The sequence below is a fragment of the Oryx dammah genome, unplaced genomic scaffold (assembly GCF_014754425.2).
Source record: "Oryx dammah isolate SB20612 unplaced genomic scaffold, SCBI_Odam_1.1 HiC_scaffold_4, whole genome shotgun sequence".
NCBI lineage: Eukaryota > Metazoa > Chordata > Mammalia > Artiodactyla > Bovidae > Oryx > Oryx dammah.
Window position 1 is genome coordinate 31,308,461 of NW_024070188.1, and position 24,262 is coordinate 31,332,722.

Below are 24,262 nucleotides of genomic sequence, written 5' to 3' on the forward strand. Positions count from 1 at the left end.
TTAAAGTGGTTTTCTGTCCCCCAAGGGAAAAAAATTTAGAAGTGTCCTTATAAGATCCCATGGAACTCTATATTCTGTTTTCTTATGGTAGAGAATTGAATGTGTCATTTCTGAACAGGGCTTTTAAGGAAAGATTTAAAAAGGTGGCTTCTTTGGTTTTGCTTTGCCATACAAAACAGCTGCCTAAAATCTCTGTTCAGCGGGGTAGATGACGGCGGGGGAGACTTGAGCTCCTAGTGAATATTATCTTCTCATGTAATGTTTCATTAAACAGATAAGTCCACAAGTGCGCTCAAGATACATAACTCTCAAGAAAAAAAGGTATGTTTTGCCAAGTAAAGAACAATGATTAATGGTAGTAACTGTTATACTCTGGATCTGATTGGGCTTTGTTTTGAAAAATTATTACCACAATGGTTCTGTAGAATTTAGTAGTGCAACCAGCACCATTTGGCACGTTTATGACAATAGGGTCTGGTTTTCTTAACTCCACAGTAAAATGCTGGCAGCATTTCAAATTCTTGGCACAGATGTTTAAGTGAATATAAAGAAGAAACATTAAAAAAAAACACACTGGGCAGTTTTGAGTGTCTAAATATAAGCAATATTATTTTCTTAACGTGCATGGTACCATGAACTTGGTAATGGGTGAAGTGGCAAACATGAAAACCATTTGTGAAGGGCTTTTAGGTTTTTTTTTCTTTGAGGGCACTAACACTTTCCTGTAAGTATCTCTCCTATTCATGTCTACCAAGTGAAACTCAATTTTTGCTTTTTGTTTGTGACTGGACAAAGGTTAGTGTCTGGAACTGTCAGGGGACAAGAAGTAGATCCATTCCCAACACATGACCCTTGGGACCACATGGCCAGGCTACTGTGATCCCTGGGCTTCATACTAAAAGTGCCCAGAGGCCTGTCAAACAGCTCTCTTGAAATTTGTTTTAAATTGCACAAGTGGCAAATCTACTTCCTGAGTTAAAATGTGAAGGGAAAAAAACTGTAGCACATAGGGCAGAAAACCTATGCAGAAGTATTCCCTATGGTTCCCTGTGGGGTGTTGGCTGCTGAAGCCAAAATAACGCCACCACTGGGCAGCATGCTCCTCAGGCTCTCAGGGCTCCCAGAGCCCCTCACCCATGAACTGGCTGGGTCCACACACATACATCCTGGATCAAGGCTAGGAGGGCACTTCTGGACTTTATCCAAGTCTTCCTCACCTCGCTGCCACCCCACTGCCCATCAACTAAGTAAAACAAACAAAAAAGTCCAACAAAAGCAAACAATAGCTGGCTCATGCTTGAAATGCTTTTCTTAGAAGACATTTTTACGGCCCATAATTAAAGACAAAATTCTTACACTGTCGATTTATGAGAGGCAGGTGATCAACTCTGTCAGATCACTGACAAATGCAGTCACCAATGCAGGTGGGAAAACTAGGGAATCGTCTCTATGGGGGACGGAGGATGGGGGTGGGGACATGAACAGGATGGAGGCAAACCGTCACGTTCAGAATTTGTTCTAAGGCCACCCTTACAGTACGGTTAAGGTGTCGCTCCCTCACCCTTCACTCAAGACGCTGGACAAGCATTGGTAAAGCATCAACATTTATATTTAATTTACATTTTGACAATTTGCACATAAATAACAATGTAAACCAGTACGTAAACATGATAGTTTGTTCTAGCAAAGTAAAAAGCCAATAACTTTGGTCAGTTTTAACTTTGAGTAGAAGAAAGAAAAAAAAAAAAACCACTGTTGATTGTGGGCTCAACATTCACATGTAAGAGGCCTCAGAGGGAAAGTCAGATGGTACAGAGAATTACGAAGTCTCAAGCCACTGTGCAGGTCTCAGTAAAAATTTCCACTCACAAGAAAGCATGAGAGGGAAAAAAAGAGGACAAATGAGTGATGGGGAATAGAATGTATTTGATGTCAATGTCAGAGTATGATGCTTTCGTTTACTTATAATCAAGGACTGTTTGTCAAACACTGTTAAAAAAAATATACTAAACTGTCAGTTTCATTATTTAAAGGAACAGATCAGTAAGGCTCTTAGGTTTCCCTGGATTATCCTAAATTTGTTGTTCTCTTCTGTAGGCTGACATTAGTTGCCACAGACCAAAATGCTGAATATATAAACCAGATTGATTAGTGATCCATCAGTTATTTAAGAAGGAAGGAGAAGAAGAGAGAGAAAAGTTACAGTGGTTGATGGGATTTCTATTTCTGGGACTTGGGTGTGACTACATCAGAATGTGACAAAAAAAAAAAAAAGCCATCTTAGATTGTCCTTAATAGTTAAAAAAGGTTTGTCTCTTTCTCCCTGGTTGTTATGCGGTCCCCACCTTTGCACCAAGATTTTAGGATCTCTTACAATACCAAGGGGGTGCCCAAGCTCACCAATGTAATTGTGAGGTCATTGAGTGTTAATTAAGCAGAGAGTCAGAAAGGGTTTGATTTTTTTTTTTTTTTTTGCCATTAGGGAAAGAAGGATCTTTTACATGTTTTGGCTCACAATTTTAAGTGGTTATAAATATATTATATATACATGGTATAGTGGTATAAATAGATTTATAAATATACATCATTGTCCGCTACACCTTGAATGCCAACGTGTCATCTTTGGGCTTAGCAGAGGACGAGGCAGAATGGGACGCATTCCATCTTTCTGGCGCACGCATGCTCTCTCCTCTTGAGTAGCAAATCATTAGAAGATGCCATTACTTCCTGCACTACTGGACACACTCAATGAGGTAACTGTTGTTGAACAACTTTGCAATGCCCTTTCTTCTTCAATTAAATTAACCATAAAACGTAAAAACACAAATACTGAGGAAAGTCTGAGTTGCACAGAAAAAACAAATACAACTGATGTACTGGGGACAGGAATGTTCATTACCCGCTTTGGCCCTAAGACAACGAGAATACCCGTTTTCTGGTTTTTGGTTTTTAAAGTGTGGCCTGAGCCTATCTAACTCAAATCCTTCCTGGTGGAGCACCATGCTTGTGCAATTTTGACGTGATAACAAAAAAGACCAACAACAAAACACCTGGACTCATGCCCCCAGACCTCACCCATACAAAACCACCTGTGCTTTGGAAACATTTTGCAGTGGTTTTAAACATGGCATTTTGTCTTCTTCACATTTTCAGATAATACATTGGGATGCTAAAGTCTCATGGCCACACCAAATGGTCACATGACTTTGGGGGTGGGACGACTCTGTTTTTTTGAAGAGGGAGACAGACTGGCAAAGCCTTCTTACCACCTTTCTGGTAAATCTGTGATTGGGGGCAGGAATGCTGAACTCTCTACAGAAACATATAAGATTTTTATTTCTTCTACCTATTACTGGGTAATTCTGCAAAAATACCCCCAAATTATGTTCAAATGATACAAGGCTGTTCAAATAATATAATCCTATGAACGAACACATCAACTGCCTAACTTTGGCAATACTCAAACCTCACTTTCAAACCATTATTATAGAGGGAGGTTGACTAAAGTAATGTATCTGTTTACTAAATCTTACTTAAAACAGATGTGCAGAAAATATCTACAAAGAATGGCCACCAGACAAAAATATAACACTTAACTCAAATTACAAGGAATTCTTCCAGTCATTGTAAACTTTTTTTAATTATTGCTTTTTGAATGATAAATTGTATAATAAATTATGAAGGATTATCATTGAAAAAATAATTATGGCTAGGCAATAGTCTTAGCAATGGGGAGGCTATGCAAACATATTCACACAAATATTCAAAATACAACAGGTTCAAATATATAGATGGGGTGTCAGTAAGTATATATAATAGGTATATATATTGTCTTTGCCTCATTTATGCCCTGAGATTTCAGTAACTTTGGGGTTCCTTCTTTAATTCCAGAGAAGTGAGGGAAACCATCTGCTGTCAGGGAGAGCTTTGCAGAACTGGAATTATGTACAAGCGCTTGCGACGGGCACCCTGACTCGCCAAGTCGTAAGTTAAGAAACAAGACAAAACACCTTTTGTTTTCTGAAAATCTTAAGGATCCATAGGTTCAACTGTTTCTTGTTTGACCTTTACAGGTCCCAGAGGTAGTGGGTTGCTGTGAGGCAACTTCAGGAGGGGCGGCTCTGTCGACTCATAGAGGCTACACCCTGAGAGCAGTCCATTTCCCATGTTTCTTTGCAAAGACACTTTCAGGCCAGTTTCTTCCTTCTCTTTCCTGACCACGGCCAGAATCTCGTTTTCCACCACAGAGGTCACGTCGATGTTGTCCTCCATGTCCTCCAGCCGGTCAGCATTGTCGCTGATGTCAAACTTCTCAATTTCTTCGTTGATTCTGGTCAGGTCCTCCAGAGGCAGCGCAGTGGCCGGGGCCACGGGACAGAGCCCCTTCAGGTGGACCCTGAGGCTGCAGGAGTGGATGTAGGTCTTGTGGCAGTGGGCGCACTTGTGGGGCCGCTCCCGGGTGTGCAGGCGCTTGTGGAGTTTCAGGTGCACAAACTGGGTGAACTTGGCGGGGCACACCTTGCACTGGTAAGGTTTCTCTCCGGAGTGGAGTCGCAGGTGGGTCTTGAGATTGCTGGTGCTGCTGAATCGCTTGTGGCAAACCTGCAGTGTGGGGAGGGAGGCAGGGAAGGGAAGACGGAGACCAGAAGGTTCAGAGCTGCCAAGGGGAGGTGCCAGCTGCCCGCCCACGCAGGACAACCTGGGAGGGGAAAGAAAACTCCCTGTGGCCCCTCACCGCAGCGTTAGGCAAACAGGGCACCATGGGGACGCTCCCACAGGGTGGCGTTTCCCTCCCCAACCATTGTCCACCCAGTGGAAGCCTGCTGTGTCATCTCAACTCAGCAGCAGCCTAAGGAAGGCAGAATTCTTGTGTTGGTTTAGGACACCAGGAGGGTGACTGCAGAGACACCGTCTGCAAAGGTCGAAAGTTCTACCCAGAAAACACTGCCCACCTGGCATTCATGGGGCTTCTCTCCCGTGTGTACCAGGTAGTGTTTCTGCAGATGGGCGAGCTGAGTGAAGCCCTTGTTGCACGTCTGGCATTTGAAAGGTCGTTCTCCACTGTGCACTCTGAGGTGGACCTGGGAAGAAGCCACAACACCTTAGCTTGGCTCCCACTCTGCAGGCTCTAAGAGTGAATGTCCCGGCTCAAAGACTCAGGGCATTTAGGATGCAAACCTCTTAAGCATCAAGGTGAAGTCTTAGAACAAATCAAACCCCAATGTGAGTTTCAGAACACTCTGTCGTGTCTGAGCTAAAGAAAAGTCACAGGCTAAGCAGGGACTCCACACTGATCCTCTAGCCCAAACCCCAGATGTTTATTAATCAGAAGACACTTGGGGGAGGGGAAGTAACGGGTCCCAAGCTGCGTGGCCGACGATGCCATGCCTGGGTCTTACACGGAGGAAACCGCAATCTACAACCCGCGGGAGGTTTAAGTGCTCAGGCGCGCGTTGTGTGTCCTCCCGGGGAGAGACCGCGCATTGTGGGGGTGGGGGTAGGGGGTGACCACGCCAGGCCTACCTTCAGATTTGAGAGCTGCCCGAAAGTCTTGGCGCAGACGTTGCACTCATACTTGATCTTGCCGTTCTGCTTCTTCAGCGGGTAGGGGAGCGTCTTGTAGCCAGTCATGTTTCTTTTGTTCTTGATGAGATTCACGGCCTCCTCGCCTCCGGGGGCCGCAGCGGCCGCTGAGGTAGCTTTGGGCTGCACCACGTGCTCGGCCGTGGCGGCGGTGCCGGCCGTCGGGGAGCCGCTGGTGGGGGTGCAGGCCTTGTCCTTCAGGCTGGCGGCCGCCCCGGGGAGGGAGAAGGCACTGTGCGGCGCGGGCACCAACACCTCCCGGGGGTGCTCGGGCTGCAGCAGGCGGCGCGCCCCCTCTGAGGGCAGCGAGCTGGGGAGCGAGGCGGGTGCCAGCATCGGGGGAGGCAGGCCGCCCCCGCCCAAGAGGCTGCTGTACACCGGGTACAGCCTCGGGAAGAGGCCGAAGCTGTTGAGGCTGTTGATGTTGCCCACGGCAGCGCCCAGGCCGTTGCAGTTCATGCCGTAAGGGGGCAGCAGGAACTTGGGATAGTGCGCATTGTAGGAGGGGATGAAGGCGGGCGGCAGGTGGGTGGGCGGCCCGTAGCCTGCGAAGGAGCCCAGCCCCTCGGCGGCGGCCCCGTAGGGGGCGTTCAAGTAGGCGTAGGAGTCGCGGGCCTCCTGGGGGCCGGGGGCCAGCGGCGACACCGTGTTCCCGGGGCTGCTGTGCGGGCTGCAGCTCTGCAGGCTCCGGTCTGGGCTGCTGCGCGCCGAGGGGCTGGGCGTCGCGGAGGACGGTATGGGGGAGTGAGTGACGTAGGGCGGCCGCTCCATCCCGTAGCATCCCAGGGGTGCTTTCAGAAAGTCTTCCGGGAGCGGGGCGCGAATCGGGTACACCACGCGCGGGTAGAAGGGCATCTCCGGGCTCCCGTCTTTCCTGAAGTCATCCGCGTCCTTCTCGGAAGTGAGGGGTGAAACGTTGGAGCGGTGCAGGTCCTTCCCTTTGGAAGGGCGGGAGTCCAGTTTTAGGATCTCTTTGACGCTGTACTCTCTCTTCGGGACACTCTTGGGGCACAGTTCATGCTTCTCAGTGCTCTGCTGCTTTGGACGGCCCTGGGTTTGTGCTGAAATAAAGAAGGTGATTATTACTCAGAGGGAGACAGAAAATTGAAGCGACATTGCCCAGGCTTCTCTCTCCTTGAGCAAACCTGAGCCCCAGCTGCCCCAAGAGGGCCACCTGGCTTCTCAACACCCACTCATTCTGGAAGGCTCATGCCACTCCAGTTCCTCCTCAGCAAAACCGGGTCACCGGTGGCATCAGTCAAATGAATAACATCGTTTGGATGACTGTTTCCACTGGTAGGAACCTCATGATAGAACAGTCCTGTTCAATCTAGAATAGGAGCGTATCTCCATGAAATACTGGGTGTGGGGTGTCACAGGTTAATAAAAGTCACAGTTTACCTAAAGGAAATCAGCACACCCTGTGAACCAGATGTGAAAGATGAAGACTCATTTCAAGTAATAAGCAGTCATCAATTTTCACCTCCATTCTTGTTTAATACGAATTTGATAAAATCCTGTTCAAACTGCCTCTGTCAAACCGATTAGCAAGGTGATGTGAACCCTTCCTCTGGATTTGCTGACAACACCAGAATTTCACTGAGGCTCTGGGTCTCACCAGGCTCCCAGTAATGCTGTCCCCCGGAATCACAAGGTGTTACATAGTCATCGCTGCCAAACCACAAATGGCACTTTCCGAGCCAGTTCAATTACTTAGAGCACCAAAGAGAACAGGCAGCGAAGATGAACACACTTATTCCAAAAGATGGCATATTATTACTCGGTAAATAGACTGTTGAGGAACAGCAGCAATGTTCTTAAACGGAGCCTGTTTACGACCGGTTCTCCAGGCCATGCCACCAGCACTGCTCCCTCCAAACACGCAGAACGAAAGATGCTTTCGGGAAGACACCAACCAGCCAGAGCTGGGAAAACCGACCACTCCCTGCTCAGCCTTCCCTGGAAACCAAAAGTAAAATACAAGCTGCTTGGTTGGAGCTCTGGTTATTGGCTGGTAGGCACTCCAGCCTGCACACTTGCCCCTCAGTGTAGGGAGAGATGAAGGATCAGCTGTGGGTTTGTATGGATACCATGAGAGGCAGGAGAGCTCTTGGCCTCAGCCTGAGAAGAAGACAGGCTCGGGGGACCTTGCTAAGCCTCCGTAAAAGCATCATTTTGTTGTCCCTGCTTGATTTAATGGAGAACTCCTCTAGGCTTGATACCTGATAGGTCTAGAAATGAACTCTGTGGACTCCAGAGTCTGAACTCTTCAAATCCATTCTCTAGGCTGACAGGCTTGAGGGATTCGGTTCCAGTTTGAGAGCCCCCTCAGAATGTTATCTCTGCTGGCTGTTATCAGTTACTCCCGGGTGAGCCCGAAGCCCCAGAATAAACACAGCCCAGACACTATCAGCGAAGATGCTGATGGGGGCAGTGATGGAAAGCTTGTTGAGGGAGAGGGATTTCTGAAGCCACTAAACCAAAATAAATACCCCCTTATCAGGCCAATATCAGTCTTTCAGTGAGGCTCAGCAGGCAGGAAGTTCAAATTGTCACTTTTGTTTTTTAAAGCTGAAATGGTAAAAGAAGAGAGACAACTAAGTTGGAAAGCTGATAGGCAAGGCATCTCACAGCCACAGGAGGGAATTTTGAGGCAAAAAAAGAATGATTTGGAGGCAACCATATAGGCTCAGGTTAAAAAAAAAAGACATAATCCTAAAAAAAAAAAAGACACAGAAACTTCACCATCACAACTTTCTGCCATTTTTATGTGGCAAATTACATCTAAGTCTCCCAATTTTTTCTAGTAGCTTCAACACTCTCTGGGTTCTAAAATTCAATAAATTAAAGTTATAAGCAGGATGTTTTAATCTGTCCATAGCACTGCCCTCCTACTTAGTCAGGTGTTATTGCTGAGCATCTCCATAATCCAATTATTGAACTGCTGCAAAGCTAACAATCAAGCCAACAACAAGAAAAGTTGGAATTTATTATTTTCTAGGCAAAATACTGAGCAGAGTGTGCCTAGCGTATCATAGTCCATGATAAATGTTCAGTATCTCCTACACCTTCACAAAAACACATTTGTTTCCTATTAAAAAAAAAACAATATCCGAAGAGCAATATCAGCCCCCTCAGGTGTTCTAATGTGTCAATCACGGAATCTATGCATGTGTCTGCCAAGTCACTTCAGTTGTGTTCGACTCTGTGCGACCCTACGGACTGCAGCCTGCCAGGCTCCTCTGTCCATGGGATTCTCCTGGCAAGAATACTAGAATGGATTGCTGTGCCCTCCTCCAGGGGATCTTCCTGATCCAGGGATCGAACCCGTCTTTTATATCTACCAGCATTGGCATATGGGTTCTTTACCACTACTGCCATCTGGGAAGCCCTCATGGAGTCTATATGAAGGTGTATTTAAAAAAAACCATCCTTCAGTAGCTGAGTAATCAGTGGAGCTGGTGTCATTTCTGACTCTCCCACTCAGCAGCAGCTTGAGTTAACTTGAAAAAGAAAATCAAGATCTGTTTTTGTTCTTAATTCTTTAATGGCTGTAGGCGGACGGAGTCATTTCAAGAGTGAACTGCTTCTGAAGGCTCTGAATGGCTTAATTATGCCGACTCACATTTTCGATCTATAATAAGAACCCCCAAGACTATAAGAAAGAACCTAGAAGTTCTGCAGTAGGCAAAACAAAGTCTGTTTTCAACTGAAACTGAGAAAGCAGATTAACATTTAGAAGTCTATAATTTGGTCAACTGTTTTCTAGATGGGCTAGTTAGATAGACTGAAAAAAATATATACCAAAAAAAAAAAAAAAAAAAACACCTTGGGAGGGTAAGACTTAAACCTAATAATTCCTACTCCTTTTTTTTTTTTTAATAACTATATGTGATTTCTGGCTACTTATTTTTCTTGACCTCAGTTTTCTTCAAATCTCTTCTCAAAACTCTACCAACTGAACCATCTCTGCCATTTTAAAGCCCTCACAGAGATTCTGACACAGGCCTCTACTGTGCATGAAACATGGAACCCAACACAACTCATTTGAAGACACAATCTACCTTTTAGGCCTGATGAAATAGTGGAAATTTTCCTGATCAGCATCTCAATCATCAGTTACCACACCTAAGACAACTGGTTTCACAACAGGCAGCAGGAGTCTTGGCTTACTGTGACTGGTTATTGTGAACTTTCATTCTGTACTACGAATACTGGACAGTGAATGGGTACCTGAAAATGTTCAACCACCATTTAGAAAAAACTCTGCATAAACAACGACAGATAGTTGAGGGAACAAAGGTGTCATTTCATAGGGAACATGACAGTTCCTTCAGAGCTCAAAGAATAACCATTTGAACCTGAAAATTCGGTGCTGAGCCTTTTGCTGGGGAATAAAAATGCAAGGCCCTTAGGACCTTTCTTTGTGCGGAAGGAGGTGAGGATGTATGTGAAAAAGCTTCTTTGTGGTTACTGCAAAAGTCACCAAGGTGGGTCATTTAAAATGGAGCTACAGTTCAAAGAAAATAAAAAATCAAAGTCTTTTTTCTGAATCCACGAATGATGAAGCTCAAGGAATGAGAGGAGACCCTCAAGAGGAAGCTGCGGCTATGCTGAGAAAGCCAGGAAGCAGCAGCACATGTTCCTGGGAGATGGCCTGCTGGAGTGCAAGCTGCCTTTTACCACTGGGCCTGGCACCTCAGAGGGTAGAGAGCAGAAGGGCTCCTGGGACGCTGGGTTCTAGTGATACAATGGGGACTCTTGCGAGTGCTAGAGAGATGAGGGAAAAGACCCACCACCATTAGCCAGGACCTGACTATACCTACTATGCTCAAGCTGGAAGCCAATTTGTTTCTAAACATTTCAAGGTTTTTTTCCCAAACCTCAAGGGTGCACTATATGTGTGTACATAAGGACCACAAACACAAATTTAAAGATATTTTGGTAGAGGTCTTTAAGCTTTTATAGCCTCAGCTTTTCAGAAAACTATAAATATAGTCTTGAGATCATTGGGAGAGCAGTCAACTAGACAGTGTGGGGTGAGTACCTAATAGCTATAGAGTTGGATTATACCTGACCAGGATAAGTAATTGGTTTGTTAATTGGCTAAAAATTTAAGTCAAATTCTAATTTATGTTAATATTAACATCCATCCCAAAGGTCTCAAAGGCCAAAATGTGAACTAAAACAATTTAGACTCCAGATAAAGCAAATGGGACAGCATGGATGATTGATGAATCTGGGTAAAGTGTTTCTGGGAATTCTTTGTACTGTTCTTCCAACTTCTCCTTATGTTGGAAATGAGATCAAAACAAAAGCTTACAAAAGTTTCAGCATTTAGATGCCAAACTCTGAAACCAAAAGGAGCTGATTTTAAAAATCTGTTTTAAAAGCAGTCTGAGAATATACAACTATAGTTACAACAGGTTGGAATTTTATGGTAAATTTTACATCATTCCTAGAGATCACTTGAGAATGACTAAAACAAAGTAGCCTTTTGCAGAGAGGTCATGACAGCAACTTTAACCAATAGAAAAGTAAAAGCTTATAAACCTAAGGAACTGAAAATTTGTTAAGATAAAAGTGATAGGTGGTTACTGTAATACCGATCAGGAGATCAGATAATTAGGTTTTTACCATAAGGAAGGAAGCGAAGATATAAAATCTTCAGGGTTGTCCATTTTGAATAAGATTTGAAAAATTATAGCTCCAAGTTTTTTTAGAAACAATTTATGTTTCACATCAGACCATAACTTGATAACCAAATGCGCATCTACATTTCAAAGCATATTTTAAGCACTGACAAATTACCACAAACAAGGAACTGTACCTTTCATCCTTGGCATGTCAGAACTAATCTCTATTACAATATACTCCTACCTGTCCCCTTTTGGACAGATTAGCATTGGACCTTTATTTCTTCCTGTACATTCAGAGTTGCTCTTAGTAGATTTTAAATGATCAAGTTTCATTATAGGGAATAGAGACTGAAAAAAATTGTTTTTCTCTTCCCAGTGCTGAGTTTAAGCCACCTACTTGGCCCATCAAATGAAGCCATGTAATTAAACAACATGTTATTAGTGCAAAGGGGCAGAACTGACATTACTAGCATTTTTAATTTTTTTTTTTTCTGTAATCCACTTACTGAGATTCATCATTGTCAGCTCTCCGGGATAAGGGTAGTGAAGCCTTTCTGCAAAGTCCCGGCAGTACCACACAAGAAGCTCCTGGTTGGCAGGGATGGGCTTAATGGTGTAGAAGTAGATGTTCATGCCGTTCTGACAGGCGGCCAGGTTCTGCTCCCGGGCAGAGTGTGCTGGGTTCACGTAGCGCAGCCAGTTGCTCTTCTCCTCATTAAAGCCATCAATGAAGTGGTGAAGCTCCCCTCTGGAATAGATCTGCGCAAAAGAGAAGAGAGACATGGAAAAGAAAGCCCCCAGTGCAACAGAAAGCTTGCCAGCACCTCTGAGAATAAACACAGCAAGTGCGATTTCTAGTCCCTGACTGCCTCATTAGAAAAGGAAATCAGTTTAGCCGGAGTTATCTTGAATCAGCAGAAATAAGGGAGGAAACAGGAGGCACGCTTTGTCAGTTACCTTTTCCATTTCAGTTTTAGGGTCTTTTCATGTTTGGGGAAAAGCTACAGAAGAATGAAACACAAGATTTGGTTTAAGGAGCTGCCGCACCTAGTACTCTATCTGGTAGCGCAGTGAATGGCACACAGGCAACACGACTGGCTTGAGTTCCGATCATTCTGACTTTTAATGCTTTGAGTCACTAGGTATTAGACCAACCCGACTGAGTACGTCAAACTGAGTCTCTCAGCTTTTTCTACGGCCTCTGTACTTGCCGTTTCCTACACCCCCGCCTAAGGCTTAAACTCTGCAAACATCCTCCACCCCCAAGCCTCATAGTCCAGCAGCAACACTTGTTCATATGAATACTTGGAACTTTGCCTTTTTGTGGAAACGCTGGGTGGGGCCAAGGTGAACTTCACCTGCCATAACAAAGTGAACACTGGGACAGAAGCCAGCATCTGACAGTCTACTGAGAAGTCACTTTTCCTCTTGATTAATGTGTTCGGCCTTGCGCTTTTCTTCCAAGGCTGAGGAAGGGAGTGGGAACCCTCTTATCTGTGAGGAGGTTGGCTAAGACACCACTCACAGGGCCATAGGGTTTGTGTTTTTGGAAGAAGAGGAAAAAACCATGTTGTTCTTTAAAAGCAATACAAAATGAGAAATTCAAAGTTTGTCCTTAAGTAATACTACTTCTGGTTAGCAGATATCTTCAGGCCACTCAGTAAAAAGGTAAAGTCTTATTGACACGACTTTATAAACAGACCCTTTACCTTCCCCAGACAGTTTCTCTTCCCCTCTTTTTAAGATGTACCCATCTCATCTTCAGACTTAAGAAAGATCCTTGCACATATACAAGCAATACCTGGTTTTCTGCATCTTGGAGGCTCCAAGTCATAGGGCATGATTCACAGCAGAAGTTTTGCTCTAACTGGACAGCAGGTCATTGCTTTGTTCTTAGTCACATGCTGACTATGTTAATCTCTAAAGTGTTTCTGTATTTCGCTCAAACGTTATCAGAGACAAAAAGGAACTCTGTCCCTTTAACACAGGCAGTAAACACCAGAATCACTTTCTTTTAAGAGTAACTTCCTGTAAATTGTGAAGGGGGAAATACATGTGGCTTCATCAAAGCAGCTTGTGAGAGCTTTTGCGGTGTGTTTTGTTAAGAGAAAATGGAACAAGGCTGGGTGAATTCTGCTATCAAGAGGGGTTTTCAAGTTTGTTTACTCTGATGTGCAAACTTCCAGGAACACGGGGTTCCATCACTCTTGCACTCTTCGCTGGGCGGAAACTGCTTTCTAAAGCTACGGGTATGTTGATTCCAGTCAGTCTTCCACAGACTACAATTTACTGTATCCTCATTTTAAAACAGAAATGTCGATGCCATGAAGTCACACACACACACATACACACACCCACAAGAAAATAAAATAATGATACGTCAGATGAACACTGCTGCCTATCACCCTCACTTTATTTCCATATATTATCAAGAAGATTAAAAACGTGCTGACTCATAGCACAGTTACAAGAAATGTCACTGGTTTCTCAACTTGAACATCCCTTCTCTTCTGTGTGTAATTTGCATGAAACTTTTCCTTTCCTCACAACAGATGTTCATATTCCTGCCAACAAAATCAGGATGCTTTTAACAACATGTGGGGAGTTATCTCCTACAGTATCCTTTGCATGTGAAGGACCAATTCAAATAAATCCTCTCAGGGAAAGCATTTCAGCTACTTAAGAGTGAAATCTTCAATAAACTAGGGAACTGAGACAGAGATAGGAGGTTCTTAAATATTTCTTGTCATTTTTTTTGAAAGGACCATGCATTAACCAGACTTATGCTGGACTGTTTTAATTCAGACCTTAGACTCAATTACAAACATCTATGGCTCACTTCTCAGAAGACCTTATTGGCAATAAAGGCAAAAGTGCACTCACATTTTACCCATTATTAGTCAGGTATTAAATGTATTTTAAGTATGAGTAATTATTAAATTTGTGAGCACACAATTCATAGTGGAAAATTCTCAGTGATCTCTTTTGTTTGGAAAATAGTAAAATAGATTTCTTAAAACACAAAACTTCCTGGGTTTAAAAAAAAAAAAGCTTGTTTCTTAGGACAGCTTCTAGGTGATCACAAAATATAGGTCTTTTATAAAAATACTTGTCCAAAAAAATATAAGCATTCTAGGAAAATCTAACCAGAATTAGTATAATATGGACTTCCCTGGTGGCTCAGTGGTCAAGAATCTGCCTACCAATGCAGGAGACACAGGTTCAATCCCTGGGTCGGGAAGACCCCCTGGAGAAGGGAATGGCAACCCACTCTAGTATTCTTCCCTGGGAAATCCCATGGATAGAGGAGCCTGGTGGGCTACAGTCCATGGGGTCCCAAAAGAATAGGACACAACTTAGCGACTAAACAAGTATAATACAGTTTTTGTTGCCACCATGCAACTGTTTCTTGAAAGAATTTCAATAAAGGTTTCCCAGGAATCATGTACATTTTATGTAAGTCTATATACATACGTATAATTGCTTTTAAATTTATTTTCTAATTGAGGAAATGAGTATCCAGAGAGATGGATGGGAAAATGGAAAACGTCCACTTTTTTCTATTCATTCTCATCCAGGGTCTTTTACCTAAAGGTTCCATCTAATTAGTTCACCTGTGAGATTCTTTCTAACTGTGATATTCCAAAGGAAACTGGATTGACTAGATGGGATGTTAAAGGAAAGTTTATCATCTTGAATGTTGTAAGCATCTCTCTTATACTATGGAATAACTTATGTACTGTCAAAATCAGTAGTTTCATGGTACAGATACATTTAAACAGGATGAGTCTTGTAGTCCATTTCCATTCCTCCAGTACCATCTTCTATTCATCCTTCCTAAATGGCATTTATTTTCAAGGTAATTCATTTGTGATTACTCGTCCATTCAATTAAAGTTAAGTCAGCAAGAAATCAAGAAGGGGTGAAATCTAAGGTGACTCATTACTACTTCCTTGCACAGAAATGCAAATGAACTTACCCTTGAAGCAAGCAGCAAACTGTTTCCTTTCATCACAAAACTCTAATGAATAGCAAAAATTAAGATTCACACAGACCACCTCCTTCACTCCAACTACCTTCAAGCTGTGTTTCCCAGGCTGAATTCTGAATCAGTTTCGTCACAATTGCTTAGAATTCCCTGTGTCCATGGGGACCCTGAATATTGTGGGGAGCTCCAGGACAGTTGAAAAAGGAAGTGACCCAGCAATTTTAGTTTCATTTTTTTCCCCCTAATACTTAATGAGTTGGGAAAAATTTCCCTACTTACCCGCCAAAAATATTTCCTGTTGGCGTTCTTGGGAACTGTATCACTGGTATAGATTTCACCTATTAGAGGTCCAAAACGTGTTCCCTTTGGTATGTATTCTTTACTCACCACTCCAGTAATCTAAAGGGGGTAAAACACATGAAACAGTGAGTTCAACAGTAAAATATGGATCGATCTTTTCATTTCAATGAATTGAACTGTCAAATGGTAATACCACCAATAACAAAACTGTGCTATGGAGAGCAGACATTAATGGTGCCTATATAATTAACGAGCTTGACTTTTGGGGAAGACAATCTGTTAAACTCAAATGATAAGCAAATATTCAGCCAAGTATAACAGTCTAGTTCTCTGGTGACTGAGGGTCCAATATTTTTTATTAATACTTTTTATGCTAGAAGAACAGAGTGGGTAAAACTATTCCGCTTTAGAATGAGTTTCGAATGCTGCAGAATTAGACAGTCAAGGTTAGATCATTTTAGCCCGTTCCTAGTTTCCTATTTCTTCTCCCTCAAACCATAAACACAGTGTACTTAAGGGGAATAAAATAGTTTTAACCTCAGAAACCAAAGTAATGTTCTTTGGTTGTTCCACAAAGGCCTAAGGAACCAGAAACAAAACATAATATATTTTTTTCATTCCAGATGAGGTTTTTTTTTTTTTTCCTTTATTTATAACTTGTAAGTTCTCTTTGGTAGAAGGAAATTCTTTCAAGTAACTTTGCTCTTCTCTAGCATCTTCTGCTCAACCAGAGGTCAAAAGTCTTCCTTTGAAATGGAATTTATACCTAGGAGAGCTGTGGGTTCTAAGATCTGAGGAAATGACTTTCTTAGACTGGATGGATCACACCTTTGACTTTGGAGGGCCTTGCTAAAAAGAAACATGTTAACTATACCAGTTCCTCCCTGATGGTAAATTTCTTGAGGGGGGGGCGGTTTAAAAAAAGTCACCAACCACTAATCAGGAAGCAATTCATCATTATTCAAAAGAACTCTATAACAGTCCCTTACAACATTTTGCAGTACATTTTGTTTTGTTTTTTATTCACTCACTTTCCCATTTAGATTTTCTTTTCACCCAAAACAGCCTACAAATCACTTACTGAATGCCTTATTGATATGGACCAAGAGGAGAGGTAAAAACATATTTATTTCCAGTTTTTATTATCCCTGGTGGCTCCTTTCTAATTGTGCACCTGAAATGGTAGGCCTTTATATATGAATCAATAAATGTTTGCAGTGGAATTTAAGGTTTTGGTTTTGATATACACTGATACTTCATCAAATCTCATCAACAACTGAAATCTTTTGTTTAAAAGGATACAGAACACACCTACACGCTTGTGACAGACCAGTCTTTCTCATATACATGACTTAAAAATTAATTTTAAAAATTTAATATTAAATATACAAGCCAATGGAGCATACCCAGACTGGAAAGACAGAAAAAAAGAAAATTTCCTATACCCAACACAAGTTGAAACAAGGCTGGTGAGCTCAAGTGTTATTTTTGGTCCGTTATGAATTTCTGGCAAGAGCTGAAAAAAGCAGATGTTCATTTCATTCTCCTCCCCTGCCTCATTTACATCCATCTGCCCTTTCAATAACAGTTCATCGTTATTGGTATACGTTGGCAGTACAGCTCTGAGGAGTACTTTATAAAAGTCTTCAGTTAAAAAAACATCCTAAAGCCTAGGCAGACTTATTCAGAGGTTATTGTTTATTAATATTATTGAAATGAATTTGAAAAATTCATGGAATCGGCTTTTATGACAGAAATCACTTGGCATTCATATCTGAGTGATTATTCCATAATATTAAAATGACAAACAGGAAAAACAAATAATGTCATTCACTGGTGAGCCAATAATTAGCAGTTGATATTTTCAACATATCCACTTTAAAGCAGTAATTTTAAAAAAGGTACTCAACTGGTTTATCAACTTTGTTTTAAATTATAGTCTCTTGCAGACAATGTCTTGGGAGTCAGAGCTTGATTACCAACAAATAGTATGACATCGAGGTCAGGGTTTTTCTCCTGAATTGCCATTCTTTTAACCAATGGGCTTCGTCTTCAGCTCTCCATCTTACACTAAGAAAATATACAACACTTTCTTATGGTCCGAAAGAAGTCAACCAGCAACTTGTTCCTACAAAAGAATTTGCAGAAGACACGCGCCACCAAACATCTTTGAGCGCAGCCACAGGAAAGTCACTGGAGAAGGTACGAGAGGGCATTAAAGAGCTCCATCAATAGCCATACAAATACAACTCACCAGATAAGACAGGAGAACAATTTGTCTGGAAAGGGAGGTCTAGGGAAATCCTCAAGTCCCAAACAAATAAAAGAGCCTCAATACCAGATTATCTTTACAAGTGAGACAGAACACTAATATTTTAAGTTCTGAGATCCACAGAGCTTTGGGTACTTACATACTCACACATGAATAAATAGAGACACCAAATCATAGAATTTTGAGGCTGGAAGGAACTGTTTGGCTCATATACTATCTCTACCCATTCCCAGTTCAGCACCCTATCTCACAATCAGCACCTTCATCTCAGATCCTTATCTGAGAAATTATTCAAAGAGGACATAAGAGCTATAACTAAGATTCCAGCTCTAAGACTCCTGAGCTCAACCAGGTAACTGGAGCGCTTATCAGAACCAGGATAGTTTTTAATGGGAAGTAAGTGACTAAGTCATACTTCTCCCTCTGGCCCTGGAAAGATCTGGATGTGAATCGTAGCCAACAACCAACAACGTTCTATCCTTGGAGCCAGCACATAATGTGGGGTGCCTTGAATTTCCCAGAACTAGAAGGACTAATTAAGAATGTGTTCACCTAAGCTCAGGAAGGAAACTTCACTGGAACTGACCAGGGTCCTAAAGCATCATTGCTGGGCCGGACTCCTGTGTGCCTCCCATAAATCTACCAGCGAGAGGATGCTGGCCTTCACACCTCCCCGCCTGCCTGCTCTTCCCAGCTGTGTGCTCTGTGCTGGGCTGACCCCTACAGATCTATCAACAGCCTCAGTTACACAACATACCCTGAAGTCCAAGACCTGCAGACAAAAAATAGGGCTTGTTTTCCATTTTACAAAATGAAGATTCACAACTTAGTATGGGTGGACTAGGAGTGCTGAATGAAAGTTTGATAGTAGGGAGAATAATTTTTTCAAAAAGCGAATTCCCTCTTTACGAACATATGAATACACATGACTCTCACTGAGTTTCAAGCAGAAATATCATTCAGGTCTAACAATGGTTTAAGTATCCTCACCCCAAATTATACGAAAATCATTTTAATTACTAGCTACCTCTTCCCCTCCCCCTCAAAAAAATGACTCATTAGATTAAAATTCTATTTTGAATACAAGGATATTTGCATTGAGATGGTTAGTGCTCTGTAGTGAACCAAGGCTTCAGCCTGCACTTTACTCCATTGTTTTTAAAAGGGGGTGGAGTGGAAAGAGATGTTTTTGGAAAGTTTCCTTAATTATCTTTATATTAAAGGAAATGCCTGGTTACATGGTCTCCCAATAAAAGGCAGTATGAAGAGGGAACTGCATATTACGGCGAGATACTTTTTACAGATGACTTAATAATGGACTTCAATCAAAACGGACACTGAGTCCCCATCATCGGCCTGATGTTTAATTGCCACACGACGCTGGAGTTCAGGCTCAGAGCCACAGAGCCTCTGAACTCAACGCAAGCAAGCTCAGTTCAGGCTACAGCTTCTAGAACAGAAGTGTTTAAATCAATCTTTCTGTGTTCAAGTATTCACAGTAGATTATTTCAGGAGATCAAGGGGAAAATCCCCCTAAAAGAATAACCCAGCAGTTTAAAAAGTTTTAAAAGTTTTTTGAATAGAACGTCTATATTTGGTTTGCGTTCTGGAAATAGGAAGTAAGAACAGCCTCATTAAAGGTGCAAAATGATTCTAAACTAAATCTAAAAATGAGGGTCAAGATCAGAAATATGGTTTGTATGTTTTGTTTTTAAACCGAAAAAAAAAAAGGTGCTGACACATAGCACAAATTCATAATGAAAAATGGTCTTGTTAAAAAAAAAATCCCCAGGATGTCAGCACATCAGCACATAGTGTAACATCTTCTGCTACTTAAATGAAAACATTTAAAGAAGGGCAAGATACATCAGTCAGATAAAAACTACATGTACAAAGGCTTTTTTCCTCTTTCCACGGCTTGTGGGACTGAAAGAACTAACTGAATAATGATAATGTAAACATTTCATCCATTCTGAAGGTTCCTGTCCTAGAAGTGGTTTGCAGCTATCATACTGTCAATGGCTCAATTTCACAGTTCTCCTTCACCATCTTGAGGGAGCTGTCCTTTTCCAAAATGCAAAAAGGAAGGAAGGAGAAACAGAAAAGCAGGTACACATTACAGAGGGAGCTTAAGCAAGTATTACATTTAAGCTGGTTTCCTGCTTACTTTTATGATGAAGGACTAAAGACATACTGTTCTCTTCAAGCATTTCGGTAAAATCAAATAGGAGAAAATAGAGTAAGAGAAACCTGACTTCTTACTAGGTTTGTTCTGAAGGACCCTCCTTAGGAATACAGGTATTGTATGCGTTTTCAGTGCTGAACATATGAAATAAGGAGTTAAACATGCAATGAAAAAACGCCAAACAAGCTTAATAAAGGATTGGTCTGAAGTATGTTAAGACGATAAATAAAACCACAGTGACACCAAGAGGGGCCAGTGTAGCACAGTGTAGAAGCATTAGTTGGAAAGTCTGAAGAACTTTGCTCCAAGTCTGGCTCTGCCTCCAAGTATACACCTTAAGTACGTGCCTAGTCTTTCGAACTTTGGACTAATGATCTAAGGGCATTTTTTTTTTTCTATTTAGCTATTATTTTAAATAGAAGGATGAAAATTGAAAGACAGGCTAAGAGCTGAAATGAGGACAATACTACAGAACTAAAAGGCAAGGATGAACCAGAGTGGAGGTCTTGACTTTAATCCCAAGCGGCTGGACAGGGCAACACAACACAATTAAAATCTGGGAACAGACCAGTATTTGGTCAAATTTGATCTGGGAAAAAATGCTACACTTTTTAAAGCCACAGACAAACCTTACAGACCCAAACAAATCCTACACTGATTCCACAGGCCGCAAACTAAGAGACTTTCTATAGAAAAGGGTGTTACTTTCACAAAAAAGGTGTAATTAAGGCCGACTTCTAGGGTCAAGTTTTTGGTAATGTTCACACACAAATACAATTTAAATTTTGCTTTTCATGAAATCAGCCTCCTCCCTCCCAGTAGGAAAAACGGGGAGGTGGGGGGGAGTTGAGTTTTAATGAAACCCAAAGCAGAGTTGCTCTATTTAATTTTAGACAGCTGTGTCACCCCTCACTAACAACACTGAACTCAGACACACCAACAGGAAAGAGACAAAGTATTTCCCAAATCAGCTCTCAACGCCTTCAAACACTGTTCCTTCGGGAAGGAGGAAAGTGATTTGACATGGTTGTAATGAACAGTCTCAGGATGGAGTTTTGGACTCCTACAGCAAAAGACCCCCCTGTCACGACTTTCTGAAGGCAGTGATAGATTGACAGTGAGCCACAGGAATGGTGGTGGTAAGTCTGTGGTGGGGTCGATTCCTTCAACTCAGCCCTGTAGTCGACCCACGAGAGCAACTACAGTAGCTGAATTCTCAAAACAAGAAGTGGTTCTGCAAGTTTTTTCACAGCTAAACATCACGCCTTGCTATAATCATTATATAAAAGGGTAAACACAAATCCTTTGCTCATTTCAAGTTTGGGTTTTCAACCCCTTTGAAACAACAAAGAGTGTACCCACTTCAGAGGCTAAGAAGGAATTGGCCTGCCAGCCCTGCCAGAGCAAAGGAGCTGCTGCAGATAAACACTGGTTAGCTCTGAAGTCATCCGGACAGAGGACACTTTTACATGAACCTCTTCTCAGTTTACACCATCACTTCAGTTCATAAACACGTCAAGGTTTTGAGAATAATTTTAGAAACCCAGCTAATAAAGCTGGCTCGTTAAAAAAAGACTAAAGCCATCTCGTGACCAAAAGGAGACAAAAGAAACATGGAAAACATTTTTTTCAAAGAAAAAGTTTTCTCCCTCCAAAGCAACTGTACTGGGTGATGAGGGCCAGTGACTCCAGAGCGGCCAGGAAACTTTCTCGAAGCTGCTGACAATTTCACCCACCCCGTGCTGCAATTCGGCTTTTCTAAGATATGTCAACTTGCCAAAAGATTTAACTGTTTACTAATTAATATGGAATAGTCAAGAGCTGGAGAAAATAAGCAGGGACAGACTTAGGGCAAGAGAAGGCAATGAAAGAAGTGAATTAAGTGATCAATTATTTACTGCTACTTACAGATTCTCACAGATAAACAAGGCCTCAAAGGCAAGTAGGGAGATTTGGCATCAGGTGCCAATCTTCTTCAGCAAGAAACCAGAGCTTACCTCTTTGGTGTTCGTGGCATATTTGAAAAGCAGATTCCTCGGTAAGGAAGCCTCCGCCTGAACCGAAGTCCCTCCTTCCACACCAGAATCCCAGGGGTGGTCATTCACAATGTATGTACACTTCTCCTCAAACTCAGCCTCTGTCCACAGAGTCATATCCGCGTCCTCCATGTCCATTTTCATGGTCCCTTCGGTCCCTTCTGCCAACCCTGGAACCTTCACAGCACTGGAGCTACACTTGGGGGCAGCCTGGAAGAGAAGGGAAAGGCCTTTAATCCCCATTGTCCCGTGGCTCCTCTGAGAGGCTATGACTAATAGTCGTCTGAAGACTTTAAAAGCAGATGCAGAGTGCTTGGTACAGTTGAGTAAGAGCCAAAAAGCCGTATAAAGATTGCCTTGGAGAAGCAAGGTTTTTAAATGCTATCCTTTAACAACAACAACAAAGAATGTGGCAACCTCATTGGGGGACAAAGTTTAAAAAAGAAAAGAACCACCTCCGAACAATCCCTGGCTTTACCTCTCACAGCAGAAAAATGTTGTGGGTGCCCAGTCCTCTGTCCCAGGACGCCTGGGGTCATGGCCGCCAGACCCTCAACGCTGTGGAAAAGCTGCCTCAGAAAAGTGTCACAAACAAGGAGAGGAAGAGGAAGGAGCTCTGTCTGCCTCTGAATGAAGCTAAAAATGGAAAGCGCGTGTGGTGCAGGAGCGGAACCCAGCCTGCCTTTTCCAAATGGGGAAGACTGAACTTTCCCACCAGCTCCCAACTCAAAACAACTTTCAAAACAACTTGCCCCCCCCACACACCCCCTCTGCAGCACGATCTCTTTCATCCTCTCACATGGAAGGCTGAAAAGGACTGCATCCTGCCAGCATCACTGAGCTGCAGCTTTTCAGAAACCATTTGGACCATAGGAAAAGAGGAAAGATGGGGGTGGGGGGCAGGGGGCAAACTCCCCACAGTTTCTTTTGACTGTGGGTATCTCACGCCAGATTGAAAAAGCAAAAACAAAACATAAAACTGTTCAATAGAATTCCCTAAAGAGAATTCCTTTAGGGAGCCCTCAGCTACAAATAGCACTTTCCATTTAAATCTGAAAGTGTACGAATTCCCAGAAGTCACTGATGGGCTACAGTTTACTGTAACTAAAGTTATAACAAATATAGAAGAGTCAGAAGACAAGCTCTGCTTCCACTTGTAAACTGATAAGGGTATTCCCGCAAATCCCCCCCTCACACGCAGGAAAAGTGCTTTCCAAAGAGAGAGAGGGGGTAAAAAGGTAAACAACGTCTGCAGTGTTTTCCCATACAGACGTGTTGGGGGGAAAAGTAGGAACGTATTAAAAAGGAGTAGGGTATTATTTCCCTGTAAGAACGTGTCCTCGTTAGAATGTAAACACAACACTGTCTAAGTCCTTCAGGGTGGCTTTTCCATTCTGTTTCTTCTCTAAATTTGATGACCCCCCCCTTTTTTTAAAAATCAGATGCGAAGTTGTCCTTCCCTCAGTCACGATTGAAACAAATGTGCTTAAGTCTACGTAGTTGCGACACGTACAGTCACGATGCCACATAAGTGTTAAAATAAAACCAAAATTTAAAATTAAGCCAACGCAGAATAGTTACTTTGTCGGACGGGGGTGGGCGGGAGTCACTATTGAAATTTCAATGAACTGACAATTATACCTAGAACTGAAAGGGTTAATGATTCATAAGGAAAAAGTCTTATAAACGTTTGACAGTGCTAAGTGCCCCAAAGCAGAAGCATTTCTGGTTTATACTGCGACTACGTTAGCCGAAAAGGGGTTGGGGGGGGGTAGTTTTCAGATCAATTTCAGAATGAAAAACAAGATCAAGTTCCTTACCAAGGTCGTACCCACACGTTTTTCCAAGCAAATATCCAACATCTGAGATAAATGTCGCTCATGCCTAAACAGTCCGCAGTGCTCCGCGTCCCCTCCGGGCCGAAGGCTGGCGCGCACCGCGGCGGTGCCCTTCTGCTCGGCCGCCCGCGCCCGCGTCCCGGCTCCCGGCGCGGACAGGTGCCGCGCTGCTCTGCCTCTCCGCAACACTGGAGGGCCGAGTGTCACGGCTGCGCTTACAGTCTGGGTTAACCCGGCCGGCGGCTCGGCCCTTACCCCCTCCCAGCTTGCAGATTTCCCATTCGTGATTCACTCCTACCAGTCGCCTGAAGAGGGGGCGTGGCCGCACCTGGCCAAGCCGCGTCGAGCTCAGCCTAGGGCTTTCCCCCCAGCCCGCGAGCGCCCAGAGCTTCCTCTCTCCGTATCTGAATTTCAACATTTA

The 24,262-nt window shown here is 42.9% G+C and overlaps 1 protein-coding gene across 3 annotated transcripts; it reads right to left on the bottom strand.

Annotated features, from left to right (window-relative positions):
- Positions 1 to 1,591: 1,591 nt before the first annotated feature.
- On the bottom strand, positions 1,592 to 24,042 carry PRDM1 (PR/SET domain 1). Of its 3 annotated transcripts, none has more exons than XM_040239034.1 (7): positions 23,824 to 24,042; positions 21,965 to 22,213; positions 15,490 to 15,609; positions 11,729 to 11,981; positions 5,524 to 6,644; positions 4,953 to 5,081; positions 1,592 to 4,602 (listed from the first exon to the last, which is right to left on the bottom strand). In XM_040239034.1, the coding sequence occupies exons 1-7, from the start codon at positions 23,863 to 23,865 to the stop codon at positions 4,030 to 4,032; spliced, it is 2,487 nt and encodes an 828-aa protein (XP_040094968.1). In that variant the 5' UTR covers positions 23,866 to 24,042; the 3' UTR covers positions 1,592 to 4,029. The 3 variants fall into 3 exon arrangements, with proteins under 3 accessions (XP_040094968.1, XP_040094969.1, XP_040094970.1); XM_040239035.1 differs by lacking the exon at positions 23,824 to 24,042 and adding an exon at positions 22,482 to 22,642; XM_040239036.1 differs by lacking the exons at positions 15,490 to 15,609; positions 21,965 to 22,213; positions 23,824 to 24,042 and adding an exon at positions 13,024 to 14,432.
- Between the last annotated feature and the right edge of the window lie 220 nt (positions 24,043 to 24,262).

Coding starts and splice junctions, on each gene's coding strand:
- PRDM1 (XM_040239034.1), bottom strand. CDS start 23,865: ATGTTGGATATTTGCTTGGAAAAACGTGTGGGTACGACCTTG. Junction 22,214..23,823: donor AACGTGTGGGTACGACCTTG/GTAAGGAACTTG, acceptor CTTCTCTTCCAG/GCTGCCCCCAAGTGTAGCTC. Junction 15,610..21,964: donor ATGCCACGAACACCAAAGAG/GTAAGCTCTGGT, acceptor TACCCCCTTTAG/ATTACTGGAGTGGTGAGTAA.